General features: G+C 42.1%; 1 protein-coding gene across 3 annotated transcripts in view; it reads left to right on the plus strand.

Annotated features, from left to right (window-relative positions):
- LOC129333723 (enoyl-CoA delta isomerase 2-like) overlaps window positions 1-25,061 on the plus strand; it is an 89,449-nt gene that overhangs the window by 49,455 nt on the left and 14,933 nt on the right. For all 3 annotated transcript variants that reach the window (XM_054985573.1, XM_054985575.1, XM_054985574.1), the window contains 4 exons: window positions 1,806-1,991; window positions 12,931-13,000; window positions 13,466-13,568; window positions 19,789-19,909. In XM_054985573.1, coding sequence (XP_054841548.1) covers window positions 1,806-1,991; window positions 12,931-13,000; window positions 13,466-13,568; window positions 19,789-19,909 — 480 coding nt within the window. The remainder of the gene's footprint in view (window positions 1-1,805; window positions 1,992-12,930; window positions 13,001-13,465; window positions 13,569-19,788; window positions 19,910-25,061) is intronic.

Genomic DNA, 25,061 nt, shown 5'->3' on the forward strand with positions numbered 1-25,061 from the left:
CAAAGCCAGAGATTAATTTATAAAAGAAGTACACTTTATCAGGTTATCAATAGAGTTACCGACATAGAATAAAAACGAGATCTTGCTATCCTATTGTAGTCTCTCTTGGTAGGATAAAAAATGCACTTCAAAAGCTTTTAGAAGTATCCAAAATGTCCCACTGATATCAAGAGAAGCGTTGCCTTTAGATCTTTTATGAAACAGATAAATGTAATTCTAATATTGCGTATAAATAATTATTTTACCTTATAACATTATCCTCCTTTTTGTCATGTAAAATAGACTGAGTCACCGTGATCAAAGGCCAAGCATGTAGGACAGAACTGCTCACAAATTTGCAACAGACACTCCTTCCCCAGCTTTGATTGATAAGCAATTTGCAGCCCCTCCAAGATCTGACCACTGCAGTACATGCCCTGGTTATATCTAGATTATATTACTGAAATGTGTTGTACATATGGCTGCCCTCGAGAAGTGTTCAGAAAATTTAATTGGTGCAGAATGCTGGGCAAAGACCAGGATATTGACAAAAAGTATGATCAACAAAAAGGATGTTGACTGGAGTGGGTCATCTTACACTAGCACCCAATCTGTTTCCAGGCACAATTCAAAGTGCTGATGCTGACCAACGTACCTGAAGAGCCACCTACTCTCTTATTAACCTACCAGATCACTGTGGTCATCTTCAGAGACTCTGCTTTGGGTACCCCCACCTTCTGAGATTAGGCAGGTAGCAACCCAAGAGAGGGTCTTCTTGGTAGTGGCACCAAAACACTGCCACTCTCTATTTCCGGAGAGATTTGTTTGTCCCCTTCTGCTGCCTTTTTCTGCCAGCAAGTGAAGACTTTTTTTTTTTGGCATTCCCTCAATGATCCCCCCTTTCTGCCCAATGTTGTTTTTATGTTTTTGTATGTATTTTAGCTCTGGTTGTATGTATTTTAGGCCTGGCTTTAATTGTTTTAATGGTTATTTTTGATGGTTTTAAGATGTGATTTTAATATGCATGTTTTAATTTGTTAGTTGCCTTGGTGGCTCTTATGAGGACAGAAAGGTGGGGTATAAATTTTGTAAAATAAAATAAATAAAAATAAATGTGCATACACATGGTTTAAAGCAAAATGTTATTTGCTTCATTACCAGTTATTGGAAGATTCAGACAAGTTGCTAAATTATACCTATAGGAACTATATGCATAATTATCTTTAATATTGTATGTAATATATATTATTGCATATTATGTGCTGAATTTTAATTGATGTGAGCTCTTTTGGGATATAATTTTTAAGCTGAGTAGCTAGTATATTGTAGTGGCTGGACTAGGACTGGGAGGCCAAACTTCCAAGTCCCCATCTACCATGAAGTTTGCTTGGGCACTCTCTTTCAGGCTAACCTACCTCACAGAGTTGTGAGGATAAAGAAAAAGAGGGCTGGAGTCCCACTCTTCTGGCCAATTATATTTTATCCACTGAGTAGGTGGTGGTAGAGATCAAAGAAAGGGTTTATCGGGAAGAAGAAAGTAGGTGGTTTTCCAAGTGGTGTCTTCAGGCAGCCTGGAAATTTCTGAACTTCTAGGCCAGAGCAAACTTCCACAACCACTATATAGTAACCAAGAATTTCCAAAAGATCAGAAACTATAATGGACATATTTATATTTTTTCAACCCCAAAGAGACGTTGGGGAACGGACTATGGTTTTTTATTGATGCTAAATTCCCCGTTTTGTATCTTGATTCTTCTTTCTAGGTAGCCAGTCAAGCCATAATTCAGCATGTGTTTAACATTAATTAAAGGAATTTCTTATTACAGGAAAGTGCCAGACAGCAATATGTTAATCTTGTGTCAAGTTTGGTGTCTTCAGAATCTTCGAGTCAAGTTAAAGAAATCCCTCCAGACAGCAAGTCTGACTATGAAACACTACAAGTTTCTACCAAGGACAACATCACAAAGCTAGTATTAAACCGTCCCAAAATGAAAAATGCAATCAATGTGAAGGTGACATTGTTAACTTTTTATGCTCTCTCTCTCTCTCTCTCTCTCTCTCTCCCCCCCCCTCCCGCATTGAGTCTAATTCAATGGGGGGAAAGGATAGAATCATAGAATCGGAATGTGTCTTAAAGACTATCTAGTCTAACCCCCTGCCCAATGCAGGAACAGCTTAAAGCATCCTCAACAAGTATTCATCTAGCTGCTCCTAGACTGCTAATGAGGAGGACCCCACCATATCCCTAGACAGCCAGTTCCACTGCTGAATTATTCTTAATGTGAAGAAGTTTTTCCTAATGTACAGCCAGTAGCTTCCCTCCTGTAGTTTAAACCCATTGTTTCGAGTCCTATCCTCTGTTGCCAATATTGCCAATAGGAACAGCTCCCTTCCCTCCCATAAGTGACAACCTTTTAAATACTTAAAGAGAGCAATCAACTCAACCGCCTCTTCTCCAAACTGAACATTGCCAATTCCCTCAGTCTTTCCTCGTAGGGCTTGGTCTCCAGGCCCCTGATCATCCTGGTTGCTCTTCTCTGTACCTGTTCGCATTTGTCAACATCCTTTTTTGGAAAGGCCTCCAGAACGGCACACATTATTCCAGGTGGGGCCTGACCAATGCAGTATATAGTGGGACAATGACATCCTGTGATTTGAATGTTATGCCTTTGTTGAGACACCTCAGGATTGCATTCGCCTTTTTTCTGCTGCATTACACTGACTGCTCATATTTAGCTTCCTATCCACCTGTGTCCCAAGATCATGTTCACACACACTGCTATCCAGAAGTGTATCCCTCCTCCAAAGTGTATCCCTTTGTTACCCAGGAAGAGGACCCGGCACTTACCCATGTTAAATCACATCTTATTCAAATCTGCTCACTTTTCTAGTTTGTGTTCAGATCTCATTGAATTCTATCTCTATATTCAAGGGTGTTTGCTACCCCTCCCAGTTTGGTGCCATGTACAAATCCCTTCACATCCTCATCCAGATCATTTATAAAAATACTGAAAAGCACTGGGCCCAGAACCAAGTTCTGTGGCTCTCCACTGGACACCTTCCCCGAATCAGACATGATGCCATTGAGAACTTTTTGATACATTTATCCAGCCAGTTCCCTATACATCTATCAATCCTAGCATCTAATTCACATCAGAACAGTATTGAGGAACCTTATCAAAAGCTTTTCTCAAATCCAGATAAACTACATCCACAGCATTCACACAGTCTCTGCACACTATACTACACACGAGGAGAAGCGAGGAGAAAACCTCTCCCTTTGCAAGCTAAGCTCTTCATTCCCTCCCAGGCCAAAAGCACCAGCTCCCACACACAACACACACACAGCAAGCCTTGGTCAATTATAACCCTGGCAGCTTAGGAAAGGCAAGGAAAAACACTCACCTCTCCAGCAGCCCACTTTTGTGCTCCTCCTCCCAGCCCAGCTGACACAGCTCTGCCTGAACCTATTCCCCTCCAAAAAGTCCCTCTGAATCTTTAGTAACTAGCAGATTTGATAGAAGCCAGTTTTGTCTAATGAACTCAGTGAGCATTACAAGCTGTTGCTGAAAATGGGTGTCAGATTCTCACAGCCTACTGTCCAAGGTCCTCATGCTGTGCAATACTCACCTCTGCTTCAAATCATTGTCTATTTCTGGCAGGACAGGCAAAGCACTTTGTAAAGCAATGATATAGCTACTTTACTTTTACTTTGCACCAGACATGGACACGGACTGGGAAAAACCTATGGACCATTGGACCATGGTCCATCGTGTTTCACGGACCACAGACCATTCACAGATCCACCCCAGTTCACTGATTGGTTCATTGGTCTGTGGTCCATCACTTCTGGAGTCCCTGAGACCACCCCCTTTGCACTCACAGATGCTGAACTCACAGTGAGTCCTCAGCAGGCTGTCCTCCAGCCACGCTCCAAGTTTGGGCAAGATTGCATTTCGGAGGTCCTAGTTACAGACCCCAAAGCGGCCGCCCCCAGGAAACTTCCAGTAGATAGAATAGGAGCTACAAACACCAATTGACTTGCATTGGCTTGCAGCACCAAAAAGTTGCAATGAAAATGTGAGATGGAGTTGGAGAATCTTCCTTTGAGAATGGAATGACAGGCCCCAGAGTGGAATGATGGTTCCTAGGAGCAGAAAACCTGCTCTGGGGCTAGAATGGGGAGGGAGAGAAGTACTCTTTGAGGGGAAAGTTAAGGAGATGTTTTTGGGGAGACAGCAGGAGGAATATTCTTTTAAAGGACACGAGGACAGAGACCATCTATAAGAGGAGGTTAAATTTGGGGAAGGGAGTGGATGTTCTTTGGGGAGACAGGAATATCCCTGTACAGGAAAGAACAGAGGCGATCCATGAGGGGACCTAATCCTGGGGTGGGGGTGGGGGGGGAGAGTCACCTTGGAGGAATAGAAATCTCCACATTGGACTTCTAGAGGGGAGTCTGGAAGCGCCGACTCTGGGAGGGAGAACAATCATCATGAGGAGGCAGATCTGAGCATGGGAAGACTGCAGCCCTGAGACTGGGTTGGGACAAAGCCCTAGCCCACCACCCCACAAGCAAGTAAGAATAGAAAAGGGGGGATGAAACAGAAGAGTGAGTCCTCAGCCGAGGAAACACAGTAACTTGTAATAAGCTTGCTCCCAAATTGTTGCTGCAGCACAAACTAACTGGCCATCTCGCCTGAGGAAGATGCAGGAGGAAGACAGCAACCTGATCTAGCTGCCTCTCTCTGTGCTGTTTTGATCATAAGGTGGACGAGCACTGCCTCCTGTCTCCCCTTGCTGAGCCGAGCGTTAAATTTACATTCAGAGAGGGGAAAGCTTGGACTCAGAGCTAAGCTACAAGTGACGCCTGACACAGGTTGGACACTTGTCAGCTTCCCTCAAGTTTTGATGGGAAATGTAGGCATCCTGGTCTTGTAGCTGTAATGGAGAGCCAAGCTGTAAAGCTAGGACCGCCTACATTTCCCATCAAAACTTGAGGGAAGCTGAGAAGTGTCCAACCTGTGTAAGGTGTCACTTGTAGCTTGGCTCTCAGCTTCAGTGGTGCTTCTCTGCAAAGGGGCCATGGAGAAGGAGGACAAGACAGGCATGGTGGGCTCCTGTGGGTGTCTAGTCCCCCCCATCCCAGCTGCTTCTAGTTCCCTGAATCCATCGCCGTCAACATTTACAGGACCCTGTGTAGGGTCTGTAAGATGGGCAGAATCTGTGCTTTCATTTAGATCCTTTCACAATGCATTTCCTCCCCTCCCACTGCCCCTTCCAGCATAGTAACGTGCTTATGAATCACTTCGATCCTGCTTTTCAAAAGAAGCAAACACAAGTCAGCTCATACTACAAAATCTATTCATTTTTGTACACAGTAAGGATTGCAAAGTGATACCCCTTGAACACATTTGGTGGGTGCAATTAACAGCAGGGAGACAGCGGCAAAGTTCACCAGCCAGGTCACCCCTCTTCCTCCTGTGAAAGGAGAACAGGAGAAAAGCAAGCCCACAAGACTAGGGCTTCCCCACTGAGGGGAAGTCCAAGCCTTCTCCTCTCTGCATGTTGCCCTGCCTAGCAAACACGTGTCCTCTCATGACACGTAATGCAAAAAAACTCCTGCAACAATCAGTTTCTCACTCAGTAACTGTCAGCTGGAAAGTGAAACCGTGGCTCCGTCCTAAACACTCATATAGAGAATAATGGTTGGGAGCCAGAACTGCCTATCAAAGCTTTCAGGGCTAAGATTGGTGTGTTCCAAAGGCAGCAAAAGGTCTGCAGGCGGCTCCTACATTGCCTAGGGAATTGATTGCTTGGTGCTGGGATGTCTGCATTCACTGACTAACAGACCTGCTCAAAAGTTGTAGCGTGTGTGAAAAATGAGTGTCCCACGAGCCTCCTGTTCACGAACGCCGAACAGGGCAAGTCAGCAAATCTCGATGCAGTTAAAAGGATTCTATAAATTCTTTTTTTAAAATCCTGATCCTTTGTAAGTGTACCCTTTCTTCCCAGATATAGTTACAGGAGGGTCAAAGCATGTATGCAGAGTCACAACGAAAGCATAGTGTAGTGTCCTGTGGGCTTAAGGATTTCCTGTTCACCATCATGTCTTCTGTGCAGTCCTACATGGGAACTGCGCATGCGCAGGCCAGCCATGGGCGTATCAAAGCTCCAAAAGGTGCAAGACGCTCACCTGGCCTTTTTGCGTGTTTTTTTCAGTGGGCACAGCTATAAAAGGCCAGGCGAGCAGATCCCTCTCTCAGTTCTTCTTTAGCTGCTGGTGAAGAAGGATGTGCTTCGAGCTCCTCTTCAACTCCAAGCAGAAAGAAGAAAGAAGAAGATATGACTTCGAAGGCACTCTTCAAGAAGTGCCTCAAGTTCAGTTCCAAGATGGCCCAATCCAATGGTCATGACAAATGCCTCGCGTGTCGTAGTGAGGCACACAACACTGCACTGTGGCATTTGTAAGCAGTTCACACCTAAAGCCTGGCATGAAAGGGCATCGCGTCTGAAAGCGGCTCTTTGGGAGTCAGCCTTGAAGGATGTCTCCAATTCTGAACTGACAAAAGCCACTAAAAAAGGACCGCAGTGCCCAGAATGGGCATCCTCGGTACTTATTACTTCGGCTCCAAGTGCAGATAATATGAACCAATTGGTTCCTGCTAAAGATTCCGGCCCACTTTGGTTTTCTTCCGAGCTGCCTTTGAAAAAAGCCAAGCTGAAGTCAAGACATGCTGATAAACACCCAACTCTGAGACCTCAGAAGAAGAAACGATCCTCAGCTTTGGCTCCATCCACCTCGGTGGCATCCAGTCCACCTGTGGCTTTGAGAACTCCTTTGCATTGTTCGGCTTCGGTTCCTGCCATTCTAGACAGTGAAATGTCAGACTTCCTTGAACTAGGAATGGCTTTATCACCATTACCACCTTCCCAGTGCAACCTGCACAGAAGGAAGCAGCTTCTTCGGCTCCGACCGAGAGTTGTCTAGAGGTTGTCAGGCAACATAGACGTCCATGGGTTCCATACCCCTATGACACTCCCTATCATTACTACGCCTATGGCATTGAGGGATATACTGGCCTCTACCTGGCACTTCAGTATTATCTACAGGAGGCTTCTGACTACTGCCATGCTGAACCTCGTCCTTCAGTTGCGAAGGCAAAAATGGCATCGGTTCTTCCAATGGTTCCTATGGATTCTGAGACTGTGGAACTGGCACTTGATCCACCTGCACACTCTGATGAAGGTTCTGACTTTGGTTCTGACGTGGCATCTGAGCCATCCCCTCTCGAATGTATAATGGGGGACTCTACTGTGTCTACTACTGAAGACTTTCACTTCTATTCCAAACAGTTGGTCAGGATGGCAAGGTCATTGGAGACTGAGATGACTTGCTCTGCTCTGACCTCCTCAGATCCAGTCTTTAGGTTCTCCACTCCGAGGCAACGGGACTGGTGGCATTCCCCATCATGCAGGGAATGTTGAATGTTGCAAAGGAGTTTGGTCGACTCTGGCATCCACACCAGTGACTTCAAAGATGTTAGACAACCTTTAAAAACCAAACAGGATGGGGCTGGGTTCTTATTCAACCACCCTTCTGCTAATTGCATAGTCATAGACACTCTCCAAAGCAAGGATCTTCCATGGGGTGCTGGCCATTCTGCCCCCACAGAAAAAGAAACTGGATTTTTTAGGGAGAAAGGTTTATGCTTCATTGGCCCTTAACTTGCATATTGGTGACTACGAGGGCATTATGGCCAGGTACCAGTTATTCCTCTGGCACAAAATTAGTCCTTACCTGGGTCTCATCCCTGATGAGAAACAGTGCCTCACAAGGATACTGCAGGGAGAAGCCCTTAGACTCTCTAAGCAACAGATCCTCACTGCGAGACACATTGGGGATTGCTCCACACGAGTATGGCTTCAGCCATCATTATATGGAGGTATACGTGGCTTAGAACCACTGCATTGGCTCCCCATTATAGATTACGGGTTGAAGATCTACCTTTTGGTGGCAATGATTTTTTTCTCATCGACTTCAGATGATACATTTAAAAAGATAAAGGATGATAAGGTGACTGCTAGGTCCCTAGGGATTACCCTGGCCATACCATGTAAGCACCGGTTCCCTCCCAGACCTTATCTCTTCTACAATCCCAGATATAATTGGTTCCCGTCTCAACCAACCCAACATTTCCATTGGAACCAGCAACATGCTACTTCCACGATTCCATCTAACCAGCCTCGACAGAGGTACTTCTGCCATAAGTTGAAGGATGGTTCCAATTCCCTTAGAGAACAGTCAGGCTTCACCAAGCAAAGTTTTTCATGCCAGAATGTCTTCCCCTCTCCCTGTCAGTCAATCTCTGCTCCTATCTGCATGGGAAAATATCACCCAGGAGCTCTGGGTACTGTCAATAGTTCAGGAAGGTTACTCCCTAGAATTCAGGACTCCAGACATTCCTCCCTAGTTGAACCCTATCCTGCTTCAAACGCTGTTGGTAAAGGAAGTACAAAGCTTGTTGCTGAAACAAGGAACGGAACCAGTTCCGAACCATGGTTCCGAAGAGGTTTATTCCCACTACTTTATGGTGGACAAAAAGTCAAGGGGCTCTTGCCCCATTTTAGATCTCCGTTTTTTGAACAAGTTTGTTGTTCCAAAAAAGTTCAGAATATTGTCGTTAAAAGATGTTTTACCCCTCCTAGAGAACCACTGTTGGTTTGTTACTGTTGAATTGAAGAAAGCTTACTTTCATTTGCCAATAAATTATCATTACAGAAAATATCTCTGTTTTCAGTGTGGTTCTGAAAGATTCCAGTACAAGATCCTTCCTTTTGGCCTTTCTTCTGCCCCTCGGGTGTTCACCAAGGTGATGGCAGTAGTGGTTGGTCACGTCAAGGAAAAAGGTTGTACCGTATTTCCCTGTCTGCATTTCCTAATCACTGTAGCACAGTGGTTAAGTGGTTTGGCTGTGAATCAGCACTCTACTGATTTGAATCCCACTACTGCCATGAGCTGAGTAAGTGGCCTTGGGTAAGCTACTTCTCTCAGCCCCAGCTCCCCAGCTGTATTGTGGGGATAATAATAACACTAACTTGTTCACCACCCTGGGTGAGGCACTAATCTGTCTAGAAGAGTGGTATATGAGTACAGTTATTAGCAGCAGCAGCAGCAGCATCTGGACAACTGGCTTATCATAGGCCAGTCCAGGGAGTCCATTTCCTATCACACTTTCTTAGTCCTGTCAACCTTCTACCAATTGGGGCTACGGGTCGACTTGGAGAAGTCTTCCATGGTTCCACAACAACGGGTAACATTTATGGGAGCAGTGTTGGACTCCACACTAGCTCGTTTTTTTCCCACCGGAGAATGAATAACCCAGTTCCTAGCCATTCTAAACAAAGTGTGATCTTGCAGGCACCAAAGCGCAAGGCAAATCCAAAAACTGTTAGGTTTCATGGCCTCTCTGACACTGATAGTACCATTTGCCAGGCTACAGCTATAGCTGTTACAAAATTGGTTTGTCAGGGTATGGTAACATTAAGACTTGACTATTGTAATGCACTATACATAGGTCTCCCATCCAAATTAATTAGGAGACTCCAATTGGTGCAAAACGCTGCAGCATGACTACTATCAGGAGCAGGGCAAAACTCAGGGAGACAACCTGGTTAGTAGGAACAAACAGAGACAAAGCCGGGAATATAACAATATGTATCTCTATTCTATTAAAGTGCATTTAAGTGCAAATAGCAAAAGTGTTGTAAACAGTGTACAAAAAGCAATAAATATATCAATCACAATCCATCAATGTCCATATATATATTCCACAATGGGAGATCCCAGGAAGGGGAGGTGGAGTTCCAGTTGGAAACAAATTTCCAGGAAAGTTCATAAATAATTTAAAAGTCATAATCCATGCACGATGAAACCATTATTGCCGACGGTCCGATGTGTGCACTGAGGTTTCAAATCCCGTTTCGTGGCAAAAAGGCACTTCTTCATGGGCATATATCTTCTGGAAAGTAATAACTCCCGGTCCAACACACTCCCGGATCCAATACACAATCAAAAATCAAAAATTACGATGGACATCCGTCGTAATTTTTGATTGTGTATTGGATCCGGGAGTGTGTTGGACCGGGAGTTATTACTTTCCAGAAGATATATGCCCATGAAGAAGTGCCTTTTTGCCACGAAACGGGATTTGAAACCTCAGTGCACACATCGGACCGTCGGCAATAATGGTTTCATCGTGCATGGATTATGACTTTTAAATTATTTATGAACTTTCCTGGAAATTTGTTTCCAACTACCTCCCCTTCCTGGGATCTCCCATTGTGGAATATATATATGGACATTGACGGATTGTGATTGATATATTTATTGCTTTTTGTACACTGTTTACAAGACTTTTGCTACTTGCACTTAAATGCACTTTAATAGAATAGAGATACATATTGTTATATTCCCGGCTTTGTCTCTGTTTGTTTACTATCAGGAGCAAGCAGGAGCATGAACATCACCCCCATTCTGCTGTCACTCCATTGGCTACCTATCAGCTACCATGCTCAGTTCAAGGTATTGGTTATCACATACAAAGCTCTTCATGGCCTTGGCTCAGCATACCTACGGGACAGCCTCCCTCCCTATGTTCCTCCATGACAGCTTTGCTCATCTGCGCAGGATCTCCTGCATGTGTCATGCTGCTCATGGGTGAAATCAACAGCAGCCCGTACACACGCTTTCTCTGTGGTGGCCCCTACCCTGTGGAACAGCCTGCCCGAGGAGGTCAGGAGAGCCCCCAGTCTCCTGGCTTTCCACAAACAATGCAAAACACCGCGCACACACTGGATGTCAAACATGCACTGTGTTTTTACCTGAATAGGGCTATTGCCTTTAGAAAGAACGCTAACCTCTTTATCTCCTTCAGAGGGCTTAAGAAGGGACAGAAGGTCACTACTTAGACCATCTCCAACTGGTTGGTATGGCTCATCAAGGAGTGTTATAAACATTCCAAACAACCTTGCCCTCTGGACATCAGGGCACATTCTACAAGAGCCCAATTGACCTCGTCAGCATTTAATTTGGGCATTCCTCTAGTGGACTTATGCAAAGCAGCCACCTGGTTGACGCCATTCACCTTTATTCAGCATTATGCCATTGATGTAGACTCTAGAAGGGATGCTGCAGTCAGCAAAGCAGTCCTGAAGAGACTTTTTTGATAAAGAGCAATACGCCCACCTCCTGGGTAAGTTAGCTCGCTACTCTCCCATGTGGGACTGTTCAGAAGACATGATGATGAAAGCAGGGTTGCACCTACCTGTAACTGTTGTTCATCAAGTTTTCTTCTGTGCAGGCACACATCCCTCGCTCCCCCCCCCATGTGCTCTTTAATATGCTAATTTGACCTTCTTCACCTGCGGCTTAGTGAACTGAGGGAGGAATCTGCTTGCTCTGCCATTTATAGCCGCACCCGCTGACAAAAAGCACTCAAAAAAGCCGGGTGAGCGTCTCACACCTTTTGGAGCTTTGATATGTCCGCGGCTGGCCTGCACATGCACAGCTCCCATGTGTGCCTGCACAGAAGAACAGTCGATGAACAACAGTTACAGGTAGGTGCAACCTTGTTTTGCGTCAGTCAGAAATGTCTCTGCATGCCTGGATTGATTCTTTGGCTGCATATAGATGTATTTACAAAAAGGAGTAAGTTGCAGGTGTTTCTGCTATGGGGTTTCCTCTGATTGCTGTAGTGATACGTGAATGCTAACTTCTTTGACCTTCTTTCCATGCTTCAGCCAAGCTGTTTGTTACGTTTTGGTTTTGTTTTCATATTGGGTATTGGAAAGGACATAAATATTGGTATTCCCTGTACCTGGGTCCCTAAATTCCAGTTTGGTATTTAGATCTGGGTTTCGGGGGGAATTCTGAAGTTAACTGGGTTCATTATTCCCTGTGGAGGCAGGAGGAGCTGTTTTTAGAGCAAATATCACGCAGATTTCAGCTGAGTGAGGGCTGTTTGTCCCCTCAATGATTCAAGTAGATCAAGTCAAGGGGTCCAGTTCTACATATTCTCATGAGAGAATCATCATGGTTGTACAGACTGTTTAAGCATCCCCCTAACATGTGATGCTATTCACCTGTAAGAGTCCCTTCCTTTCTTTTGTCCAAAAAAAGCAAGGGGAGGGGGTTGCTGTGACCTTTAAAATGGCTGCCCTGGTTATTCTGAATATTTTCCAAATCAATGGAAATGTCATTATTGGTCTATCCTAGAATTTTGGACTATTTGAGAATACCAATAAGGTCTTTTTCGTTTATATTTTTGGACCAGATATAAGTCAGCTATGACTTGATGACACTTTCCACTACCACGTACAAAATCACACACCCCTAGTAGCCTCATTGCCCTGACCTGCATAGCCCAGGCAAGCCTCCTCTCGTCAGGTTTTGGAAACTAGGCAGGGTCAGCCTTGGTTAGTAATTGGATGGAAGGCCTCCAATGAAGACCAGGGTTGCAGAGGCAAACAATAGCAAACCACCTCTGTTAGTCTCTTCCCATGAAAATACTACCAGGAGTCGCCATAAGTCAGCTATGACTTGATGGCACTCTCTACCACCAGTAGGTTCATTACTGGCACAAGATCCATCCTATCAGCACTGGTTTATGAAAATCTGGCTTCTGCTAGAAGTTTCAGTTGAATTCAGTCCAGTGAAGAATAGGGTTTGTGTGTCCAAAGTGTGGTCAGGGTGCTTCTATAGTGGCTTGCTGTTAAACCTATGTACAGCCTCACATCCTTCCTGTATATAAGATAAGAAAGCTCCTGCCCTCTGGATCATACCTCAAGTTTGTGATGCAACACTTGAACTTTTGTGGCTCGCTAGTAACAAATATTCTTCCTACAGCATCATAATATTTCTTGTTTTTACTTTTTTATCTTTCTGTACAGATGTATGAAGAAATAATGGAAGCACTTGAGGAAGCAGCAAAGGATGACTCTGTTATAACCGTCGTGACAGGTGCTTTCATTGTCTGTTAAGTTTATTTTTTGTGTGTGTGAATTTTCAACCCATGCATACCTCATTTCTTATCAAAAACAAGACTGGTTAAGCAGGTGTTATTTATATGGTGAACTGCACAACAGGTTATCAGCCAATATAGTGGTGTTCGTACTAGGTGTATAGTGCTGTTTGTGTAACTTCAAGCAGAATACAAGCTGAAATAGTAAGCCATAGCATCAAAAATGGATTTAATTTTTTTTAAAGTCAAAATGGATCTTAAGTCCCACTGACTGTGATGAGGAAAAGAAACATGCACATAGATATCTCTCTTCTGAAATCAAAAGCGCATAATTTTTGCTGTATCATATTTGCAATAAACTGAATGTTTCCGTTTACAAAATAAGATCTTTTCAAATATAATTTGGTTATTTTCAATTTGACTGTTTCACATGATCAGAAGTCTTGATGTGTGTTTGTCTGCAGGAAGTGGAGATTACTACTGTAGTGGAAATGACCTGAACAACTTTGCCAATGTCTCAGCGGGTGGAATAAAGGAGATGGCAGATAATGGTGCAGTGCTGCTCAAGTAAGTCTTTTTTAAAATTATGTTGACATGCACAGTCGACGTAACAAAGTGTATGGCAGGAGAGAAAGAAAGCAGTACCAACGTTTTAAGAAATGAGAAGTGAAATGTAGCATAATTTTTTCTCTGAATTAAGTCTCACTGAGTTCAGTGAGTCAGCTTCCAAAAAAGCAGGCATATGATTGCAGCTAAAATGACTTTTCAGTATCAGAATGCAGTGCCAAATCATAGGAACAAAATTGACACATGGTCCCTGAATAGTACAATTTATATTATACACTTGGTTCCTGGAAATAAGACTTTGCTTCTTTTCCATGCCCAAAGGCAAAGAATGGGAGGATCACATTAATCATTGCTAATAAAAAGTCAGTTAAGAAGGACTTTATACATCTATGTGACAAGGTGAGACCTATGATCTCTATCTTAACCACCATGACAATCTTAAGTCCATCTCAAACTGTAAAGACAAACTTCATAACAAATGTAAATCCTTTCATTTGTGCAAATTCCTGCTCTGATTTTTTTTATCATCCCTTGTTTATGAGCTGTTAAAAACAGAAAGATTTCCCAGAAGAGCAAATAGTGGCTCCAGTGGTCATTTTTGATTGGTAAAACAGGGCAGAGAAGTCTTAAAACTCTCTTCCTTTTGCACCACAGACTCAATGCAAATCAGTCACACACACACACACACACACACATCTGAAAAATGACTTTTTTAAAATGCTGGGGGTCCATTACATGGAACTTCTAGCATACCATCTGGTTAGAAGCTCTGTGTACCTTTTTCTCAGAAGATAAGCAGTCCCTGTGCTCACACTGCAATTATTCCTGTTAGTCCATATGAATAGGTAAGGGCACTGCAAGATCAGTTCAACATGGCACAGTTCATGATAGAGAATTATGAAAATACGCACTTAGTACCTTTTGCTACTAGTACTATTTGCTTAACTAGCGTTTATGTTTTGAGGACTGTTCATTACATTAATCATTACTAATAAAAAGGCTTTATAAGAAAAGTTTCACAGACAAGGTACATGTTTTTAAAATGGGAGTACAGTATATAGAGGTGTGAGTGCCTGGAAAACAAATGGAATTATTCAGGAAAAAAACAAGTCCCCTCCACTTTTTTCCAGTGGAAAAAAATGGACAATTTGGGGTATTGACATATTAACACATTTGCCCTGACCTGGATAGCCTGGGCAAGCCTGATCTCATCAGATCTCAAAAGTTAAGCAGGGCCAGCCTTGGTTAGTAATTTCATGAGAGACCTCCAAAGAATATGAGAATTGCAGAGGCAAGCAATGGCAAACCACTTCTGTTAGTTTCTTGCCTTGAAAACCCCAGCTGGGGTCGCCATAATTCAGCTTTGACTTGACAGCACTTTCTACCACCACATTTAGTATTTTCAGTGTTATAAAGTTTAGTATAATGTCCAATACTGCCAGTGCTATCTTTTGTGACTCTAGGAGACAGTTTCTGTTCAAATGATACATTTTCTTTTGTTTACTACAGAATTTATTTTATACGTTTAAATTTTCTTTTTTCTACCTCTCAGATGTCAAAAATTAAAGATACATGTGCTATGGTAGCATGTTTGCTACCAAACATAGCAGCAGTTTGCAGCTCTTGCTCAAGTATTGGTTGTAAAAAATTACGATATTTATACTTCTAAATTCCATGAATATGTCAAATACTAGTACAATTTCACATGCTAATGCATTTCACTAAGTTAAATCAGTAAAAATATTTCTGTTCAATAGGAAAGTAAGTATTGCATCTATTTCAATTGTTTCCAAAATTGTTTTTTCCACCTCCCCCATGACTTCAAAATTTCCACAAATTTTACGTCTCTGACTGCATCTGGTACAAAAATACTAGCATGTAAAGCTGTTGTGTAGACAGCATCTAACATTTCATTAGATATCAAGTTCTTATTCAGGAGCTGGGAACTGTGGGATGAAGGAAACTTCCCTATGACCAGTGCTCCAAATCATTGTGCTGATCACTCTCAATCCATGCAAGGAGGGGGATCTCCTTTATGATCTCTGCTAATCCAGGCAGCTGAGCGTTGATCTCCCTAGAGCAGAAATGTTAACTGTAAACTACATCAGGAAGTACCTATTTTAAGAGGTTCTTCCTGTTTGTACTGCCGTCATTGACTGAAACCACCCTAAAAGGGAAGGGAGAAACAAAGACTGCGTGAATCCACAGCACTTGTGGAAACCAGCAGCCTAGAGTAACCAACGGTCCCTGAAACCATTGGCTCCTGCACATTCACTTGATTTGGGCATACAGATTCATACATTCCACTGACTGCGAGGGACAAGAATTTGCAGCCCCCTGCATTTTAAGAGTCTTATAATCTGTGCAATCCTGTCCAAAGTGGATAGTATTATGTATTTAATTTATTTACTCTTACAGACTGCCTTTCTGTAATTAGTTTTACAAGGCAAGGTATCCATATGTTATGAAATAATAATGTTGAATGTAAAAAAATCTCTGTAGAAATTAAACCCTCTTTACAAGGCTCTTTAGAGCAAGCCCAGAGAAGCAGGAGCATCATTAGTATGATTCACTCTGAGGCATCACAGCATGAGAGAATCAATGGGAAAGAAGGAGCTGTGCCTTCAGGCCGCAAATGAAACATAAAATGATTGAGGATGAGAGAAATGTATTACTGAAAAGTGGTATGGGAAACACTCAGTACCTTGAAAAATGGCTTGCATCCTTCCACAGGTTTCAGATGATGGAAGGTTATGTTTGTCATTCTGTCACTTTTACCACCCCACAGTAATCTGCACTTTGCACCCTGTGCTGTTTTGGAGGGTTCTCTGACCTCCCCCCGCCCCCCACCAACAAATGGAGGGGTCTATGGGCCAAACTACACATTTGGGTTTTTAATGAGTTGAGTCTAGATTTCCTGGACCCAACTCAGATTAATTGCAGCCACATAGCAGGGGTGGGAAATCTCTTTTAAACAATTAAGGAGATACCAAACAGGCTCACTACTCCGGGCTTCTACCTTCCCCCAAGCTCCTTTCCCATGCAAAAAACTCTTGGGGGAGTTATTAGCAGCAAAACCAAGGAAATAATTCCTCCCCCCTCCCCGACCAGTACTGTCTTGGTGCAGGAAAACAGCTTACAGGGGTGGGAGAAGGCAGGAATCTTTTGTCCCCCTGTGAGACATCCCAAGCTCATTTGTGCTTTCCTTTTATTTTATAAAAGCCATTTCCCACAGCTGCTATATGGCTGCAGGAATCTGAGATGGGTATGGGAAACCCAGACCCAGCTTGTTAAAATCCCAAACATGTAAGTTGGCCCTTAGTGGGCTGCAACAGTGTTCTGGATGACTCTGGACAGGCCTGATTCAGATATAGGCATGCACTTAAGAAGCCCTAATTGTCTAATTACCTTTCCTATATCAAATCATTTAACTCCTGGCAAGAGATATTCTTCAGTAACATTCTAGGTTCATTATCAGGTTGTGTACACAGGTAAATACAATTACAGAATCTCTGCTTCCATTCTAAGCCTTTATTAAAACATTATATAACTACATAAATCATTAAGGAGAGCAAATACACGAGCCCAAGAAAATACCACAGGTCATAGGCAAGGAGCCCTTTCTAAGAAGCAGCTTCCAATCAGTTCAAGTTCTCATATTTATAGGGTTTCAGAATCCTCTCTTAACAATAACTAACTGTCCCACTTAATAAGGGCTCACATTCTTGGCTAACTAATTATCTTGCAACTTCAAATATCATATAAGGTTATTCATATTTTAAATATCCTCTAAAAGTAGATGAAAATTGTGAATGAATTCTTGCTATTTTTTATCTTAAAATCTCTATGTAAAATCAGTGATTACAGGTTTCTCATATACATGAATATTTTTTGGCTCTCAACCAATACACCAGTTTGGTGTAGTAGTTAAAAGCAGGGCTTTTTTTGAGGGAGAACACCCTGGAACAGTGTTCCGGCAGCTCTGGAATCTGCCCACGTGATTCCTTCCTCCTTTGGCCCCGCAGGCTCTGCAGAGGAGGTTAAGCTGCTTTGAGTTCATTCTGCTTTCTTTTCATTCCTCTGTGTGTGTGTGAGTGAGTGAATGAGAGAGAGAGAGAACTGGGGCCTGGCATGAGCTCTGCAGAGGAGGTTAAACTGCTTTGAGTTCATTCTGCTTTCATTTCATTCAGGGTTTTCTGTGTAAGTGTGTGCTGCTTTGAGTTCATTCTGTTTTACTTTAATTGGGGGTGTGGGTGGGTGGGGCTGTGGGTGTATGTGTGCTGCTTTGAGTTTATTCTGCTTTCTTTTCAGGGGGTGGGGCTGTGGGTGTGTGCTACTTTGAGTTTATTCTATTTTATTTTCATTCGAGGTGGGTGGGTAGGTGAGGCTGTGTATGTATGTGTGCTGCTTTGAGTTCATTCTGTTTTATTTTCATTTGGGGTGGGTGGAGCTGTGTGTGTATGTGTGCTGCTTTGAGTTCATTCTGCTTTCTTTTCATGAGGGTGGGTGAGGCTGTGCATGTATGTCTCTGTGTGTGTTGCTTTCATTCTTTTGTTGACTGAAGTTGACATTGTTATGGTTCCCACAGCTTTTGAATGCAGATCGGTTCTGTGTTAGCTAAATATATCTGATATGGTTATTTGTATTAGTTAAAATATCAGTTATAGTTATTCCAGTTTTATGCTAGGAATGGATAGCTATGTCCAAGTCACAGAAGGCTTTCATCAATATATTCATCAGCATATAAGTGTTCTTTTGTCTTAATAATAGGTCTTCCTACCCTCAGCTGATTAACATCACTGAAATTGCAGTGGACATATGGGTGTTAAGGAAGTTTTCATGAATATTGTTTGTCTGGGACATTGGAATGTTTATGAGCATTTCACAATGTCACAACAGGTTAGCCATTGGTAAGGTAGAGTTGGTAGGCAACAAAAAAAAGCCATTTTAAACTAAGTATAAATCTAATGCAGCTAAAGTTGAGTATCTTCTTTTGAATTGCTCCAGTAAAGCAAAACCCTCCCTGAAAATTTGAAAATTCAATATTCATTAGAGTAGGAATTTCAGACTCTGGAATTTTGAGAAAGAATTTTGGATTTTTTTTTCTACACTGGCAGAGGGAAACTGTTAGAATTTATATTTGTGAGATGGGTTTTGGATTTTTAGAGGCTCCCTCCTTCTTGCATATTTTAAAATATGATTCCAAAGAAATGAAATGTTTGGGAAAGGGAATGGAAGATTTCATTTTTTATAGAGGATACAGAAAGGAAAAAAAAACCTTTCTCATAATAGTGTAATTTTCCAAGCTAACTAACATTTATCTTGTTATAATGCATCGTTCTGGGAAGCAGCATCACTTCCAGAAGTGATGTCATCACACATTTCCAGGAGTGTGCACACAATTCACACGTACACATGTGGTAATAGAGTTCTACCACCTCTTTTCCCAGAAAAAAAGCCCTGGTTAAGAGTAGCAGGACTCTGATGTGGAGAACTGGGTTTGATTCTTCACTCCTCCACTTGAAGCGAGCTGAGTGACCTTGAGTCAGTCACAGGTCTCTCAGAGCTCTCTCACCCCCCCCTTACTTCTCAGGGTGATTTTTGTAGGGATAATAACACACTTTGTAAGCCACTCTGTGTGGCATTAAGTTGTCCCAAAGGGTGATATATAAATCAAATATTATTATTATTATTGAATCATACCTTCACTTCTGTGAAGTTGGACATTCCTGATATTCTCAGTTGCACTCTACACCTTGGCCTCAACACACAGTATCCTATTGATATGTGTTAGATGGCTCTTCTATTTACAAAAAGCCACACAATTGTGTTACTCCTTTGTTTCATGCTCCTCTCCAAGGCTGTTCAGTTCTGGACCTCCAGGCTCTCTTTGTGGCATGTCGGACTGTGGGGCCAGATTAGCCCTATTGCTGTGAGCAGAGACATTTTCCATTATCTTCATGATCAAATTCAGCAACAGTTCCCCTGTATTTCTGCTTATATCCATGACAGAGGGAAAGGGAAGTGGGAAAGTCCCACTCTGCTACGCCAGCAGATAGATGCTGGTACTATTTGGCACTGTTCAGGGAGGATGGAAAGTCCAGCATTATTACATTGCATGCCATTGTTCCAGTTAGGTTGTGATACAGAATAACCTTCTGGCAATGAAGAAGACTGCGTCAATTCCATACAATCAAATTCTGTTCCTTTCTCTTTCCAGAAATTTTGTCAACCATTTTATTGATTTTCCTAAGCCATTAATTGCTGTGGTGAATGGGCCAGCTGTTGGGATATCTGTAACTATCCTTGGACTTTTTGATGTGGTATATTCTACTGACAGGGTAAGTCTTCTGCACTATTGCCTCAAATCGCCAAGCTGAAGCCTCCATAGAAAGACTACACTAACAACAGAGCCCGTTGTGAAAATAAATATAACCGGTTTTAGCAGCGGAGCCTTGGGAGAACTGTGCCAGCACAGCTCTCCCAAGGTCCTGCAGCTGCTGCAAAGGTACCAGCGTAAAAGAGTATCACAAGCAGATATAAGCCCAAAGAAATATCGTGAAACCTAACTAACAAAAATGACAATGATATACAAATATATGCCACAATCACTTATAATGTATCAGATATAACAACTTAGTAGCCATTGTCTGCTATATAATAACGGACCGCACAGAAACCATTCAGCAGCGTCACAATGCTGCTGAACGCACTTCATGTATTTGACTCTTGTGAAGGAGTGGGGCTGATATATATATGGATTTGTTATATTATCAAGAAATAATTAAGAAAAACACCAGCACCCTTTGTGATACCATCTAGTCATCTTTGAAGAAGATCCGAAACGGCTTTTTCAGGAACCGGTCCATCCGTTGATGGCTTGTTCGTGGTTGGATCACTCCTTCCCTTTCCAGCGTCTTCGGCAGCGCCTTAGCAGTCTGTTAATGGACTAATTATTTGTGAGGCACAGTGTGCTTGAATGAATTATTCTTTGCCTTAGCACTTTGCACTTTAAGAGGATTATTGTATAGGTCTTAGGAATTAGTATTTATAGGCATTGCACATAGCACTTTACTGTGACCTCTTCCAACAAATCAATGTACTGCAAAATTGTAACGCTGCTGAATGGTTTCTGTGTGGTCCGTTATTATATAGCAGACAACGGCTACTAAGTTGTTATATTTGATATATTATAAGTGATTGTGGCATATATTTGTATATCATTGTCATTTTTGTTAGTTAGGTTTCACGATATTTCTTTGGGCTGCTGCAAAGGTGGCGGGAAGGCTGCGCGTGGGGGGGCCTTGCACTGTGCTTGCCGCTGGCAGCATGGAGGCCCAGCATGGACCTCCCAAGACCCCACAGCAGCCATGGGGAGCCCCCCAGCGTGGCCTTCCTGACTCTTCTGCGGCAGCTGTGAGGCCACACTGCACCTCCTCCCCGTCACCTCCTCAGCCCCTCAGAGGCCTGCTGGCAGCACAGACACCCAGCATGGACCCCCCCCCAAGGGCCCGCAGCCACCACGGAGGTGATGGGAAAGCTGGGCAGAAGGGCTCCCCTACACTGCACCTCCCTGTCAGCTCTGCGGCTCCTTAGAGGGCTGCCGGAGGTGGCACAGAAGCCTGGCATGGACCTCCCAAGGCTCCACAACAGCCCTGCGGAGCCCCACCCTCCCCTGGATGCAGCCTTCCTGCTGCTTCTGCAGTGGCTGCGGGGCCGTGCTGTGCCTCCCCACCGGCTCTGTGGCCCCTCAGAGGCCTGCTGCGCTGACAACTCAGCTCTTATCCTGGTGCAGGCACACCCACAGGCCCCTGAGTGCTCCTGTGCCACGATAAAAGGGAGTTGTCACCAATACAGCTCGCCTTTTATGTAGTAAGTTTAATTTATTTAATATGTAGGTTGCCTTTTGTTCCTGAGGGAACTTCAAGACTGCAACCAGCATTAAACAGTAATAAACTGACAGTAAAATTCATTTTGGAAAACGGGATGGGTGCTCCGGGCTTAGCTCTCCTGCTTGCTGGTACAAAATGTAACCATCTGCAGAAGAGAACTTGCTGCCCTCCTCCATGAGCTGATTAAAGTGTCAGTAGCCAAGATTGTCCTGACCTGGAACCTCTTCCATCATTGCCATCTTTGTACTCCCTTCTCCCAGCTCAGGCTAGTAGGCGGACAATTTCTATGAGATGGAGTGGGAGGTGGAAATCTGACCTTGCCTCTTCCATTGTTCCTGTGGGACTGCAAGTTGGATCTGGGAAGAAAGGGGTTGTATTGTGAGAATCAATTTAACCCTCATTAAATCAAAATGGGCACAAACCTAGTTTTTGTTAGGCTTACATATATGCTCAGTACCTCCTCATCTCCTCCTTTCTCACACAAGAACACAATAAACGAATTTGAAATTTAACGCTAATTCTGGTTATGTGTAGCATACAAACACAAGGGCGCGGCATAACTGCAGTTTGTTTTATCCATACAAGCTGAGACACCTAACCAGGGTTTAGTCCTGGTTTAAGTTCTCAGTGGAAGGAAAACTAAAGCTAGTTAAGCGACATTCCAGCATTCATACTTCACAAATAACCAAAGCTCTTCATAAACCACATTCTTTCTTTTTTTAAAATAAAATTTTATTGGTGAGTGGAAAAACAAAAGAAAATTTTCCAAATTTAACACATATAATCCCATTTTTTCCCCTTACTCTGTCCCCCACCCTTTTCCTCCCCCCTCCCTATTGACTTCCAACAGCTTTCCAACCCTTAACCCTTCTTATTACTTGAATCTATTTTATTTATATTTTCCTACCAACTTTGAATCATAATATCTCTTAATCTAAGCACATTCTTATTCTTTTACATAAACTCTATCAAACATACTATCAATATAGTATATCTCATATCAATATAACATAACAATATAGTATAATATATAGCAGGGATCGCACTATCTCTTACTTTAAACTTATTCTATTTCTTTTCTTTTAGGCATATACTCCATCAAATACACTATCAATATAGTATATATTATAGTAATATATTATATATATATTGTATGCTATGCCACCAATGTAGCACAGCACACAACACCATATAGCATAACCACATAATATGTTATAATGTAAAGTCTGATCCACTAACCCGTTATTTTATGTTATATATCATATATAGTATACCTCATTGAGATATCTATTTACCCCTTCTCATTATCTCATATATTCAATGTAAAATTCCCTTAAATATTATATTAGCTTAGATTATAATTACATTCCCCCTAAATGGTAAGATCCCTTCTCTCTTTTCATTGCAACATTGTTTTTTAAAAAAATTTTCAAACTGCCACAGTTCTCCTTTTACATCCCACTTTTTTTCCAAAAATTGTTTCAATTTCCCCCAATCAACAATATATTGTCCTAGGTCAAGGTCTTTAAGTTTCCTTGTCATTTTATCCATTTCTGCTATGTACAGCAATTTATAAATCCAGTCTTCTACAGTTGGTATTTCTTGTGTCTTCCATTTCTGCGCATACAAAAGTCTTGCCACTGCAGTCATGTAAAATAACAATGTTCTATACTGCGTTGGAACTGCCTCCATTCCCAAGTTCAGTAGCAACAATTCTGGGTTCTTGTTTATTTGTATTTGTAAAATCTCATTTATTGCTTCAATTATTTCTCCCCAGTACTGTTTAGCTACTTCACATGTCCACCACATATGATAAAATGATCCTTCATGCTTTTTACATTTCCAGCATTTGTCTGACATATTAGTATTTCCTAGCGCAATTTTCTTTGGTGTTAAATACCATCTGTAAATCATTTTGTATACATTCTCTTTAATGTTCGTACAAGTTGAAATCTTCACTGTATTTTTCCATAGGTACTCCCATGCCTCCATTGTTATTTCTTTATGAAAGTTTATTGCCCACTTCACCATCTGGACTTTTACTGTTTCGTCCACCGTAAACCATTTTAAAAGTAATTTATAAATCTTGGATATTTCTTTCTTACCTTCTTGTAGTATCACTTCCTCTAACTCCGAATTTTCCAATCTTATTCCTCCTCTCTGGCAGTCCGCATTATAAAGGTCTCTGATCTGTCTGTACTGGAACCATCCATAACAAGGAGACAATTCTTCTTCTGTCTTTATTCTCAGCTTTGAATGTTGTATTTGTGTAATCTCCTTGTAGGTTAGACATTGCTGTTCGTTATCGACAGTTCTCGGATCTATTACTTCATACGGAACCACCCATGAAGGAATTCCATCTTCCATATACAACTTGTATTTCTTCCAGACCGTGAAGAGGCTTCTCCGAATATAATGATGCAAAAACATAGAGTCCGCTTTTACTTTGTCATACCACATGTATGCATGCCATCCAAATATTTTTTTATGTCCCTCCAGGGCCAGCAACTTACGGTTTTTTAACATTATCCAGTCTTTCAACCATACAAGACATACTGCCTCATGATACAGTCTTATGTTGGGCAGTTGCAAGCCACCTCTTTCCTTCGCATCTTGTAAAACCTTCATTTTCACTTGTGGTTTCTTGCCTGCCCACACAAAATCTGAGATTTTCCTTTGCCATTTATCAAATTGTTTGGAGTCTCGGATAATTGGTATAGTTTGCAACAAGAACATCACATATGGTAAGACATTCATTTTTACTGCTGCAATTCTTCCCAGCCATGATAAATTCAGTTTGTTCCATTTTATTAAGTCTCTCTCTATTTGTATCCACAGTTTCTCATAATTATTTTTGAACAAATCTGTATTTATCACAGTCAGCTCAATGCCAAGATATTTTACTTTATTAGTCACCTCACAGTCTGTTATCTCCGTTAGCTCTTGCTGCTTCTGTTTAGTCATATTCTTACATAAAATCTTTGACTTCTTTTTGTTCACGTAAAGTCCAGCCAAATCTCCAAACTCTTTTATTTTCTCTATTACCTTTGGCATATTTTCAATTGGATCCTCTACTATTAACGTTATGTCATCCGCAAAAGCTCTGACCTTGTAAGAAAACTCTTTTATTTTCATACCTCGGATTGTGTCATCTTCACGTATTTGAATCATCAATATTTCCAAAATCAAAATAAACAACAATGGAGACAGCGGGCATCCCTGTCTAGTTCCTTTGCTGATTTTCAATTTTTTTGTCAGATCCTCATTCACTATGATTGCTGCACTTTGGTCTCTATAAATTTCCTTGACCGCTTGTATGAACTTTTCTCCCATTTGCAGCTTTTCCATGGTAGCAAACATAAAATCCCAGTTCAGATTGTCAAATGCTTTTTCCGCGTCTATGAAGAAAAAACCAACCTCTCTGTCACAGTGCTTGTCATAGTATTCAATAGCGTTTATTACTGTCCTCAAATTGTCTTTAATTTGTCTGTTGGGTAAAAATCCCACCTGTTCTTCAGCAATGAATTCCGACATCCATCCTTTCAACCTCTCTGCCAACACCTTTGCAAATATTTTATAGTCATTATTCAACAACGAAATT

This window comes from Eublepharis macularius, chromosome 7 (genome assembly GCF_028583425.1).
Source record: "Eublepharis macularius isolate TG4126 chromosome 7, MPM_Emac_v1.0, whole genome shotgun sequence".
Classification (NCBI taxonomy): Eukaryota; Metazoa; Chordata; class Lepidosauria; order Squamata; family Eublepharidae; genus Eublepharis; species Eublepharis macularius.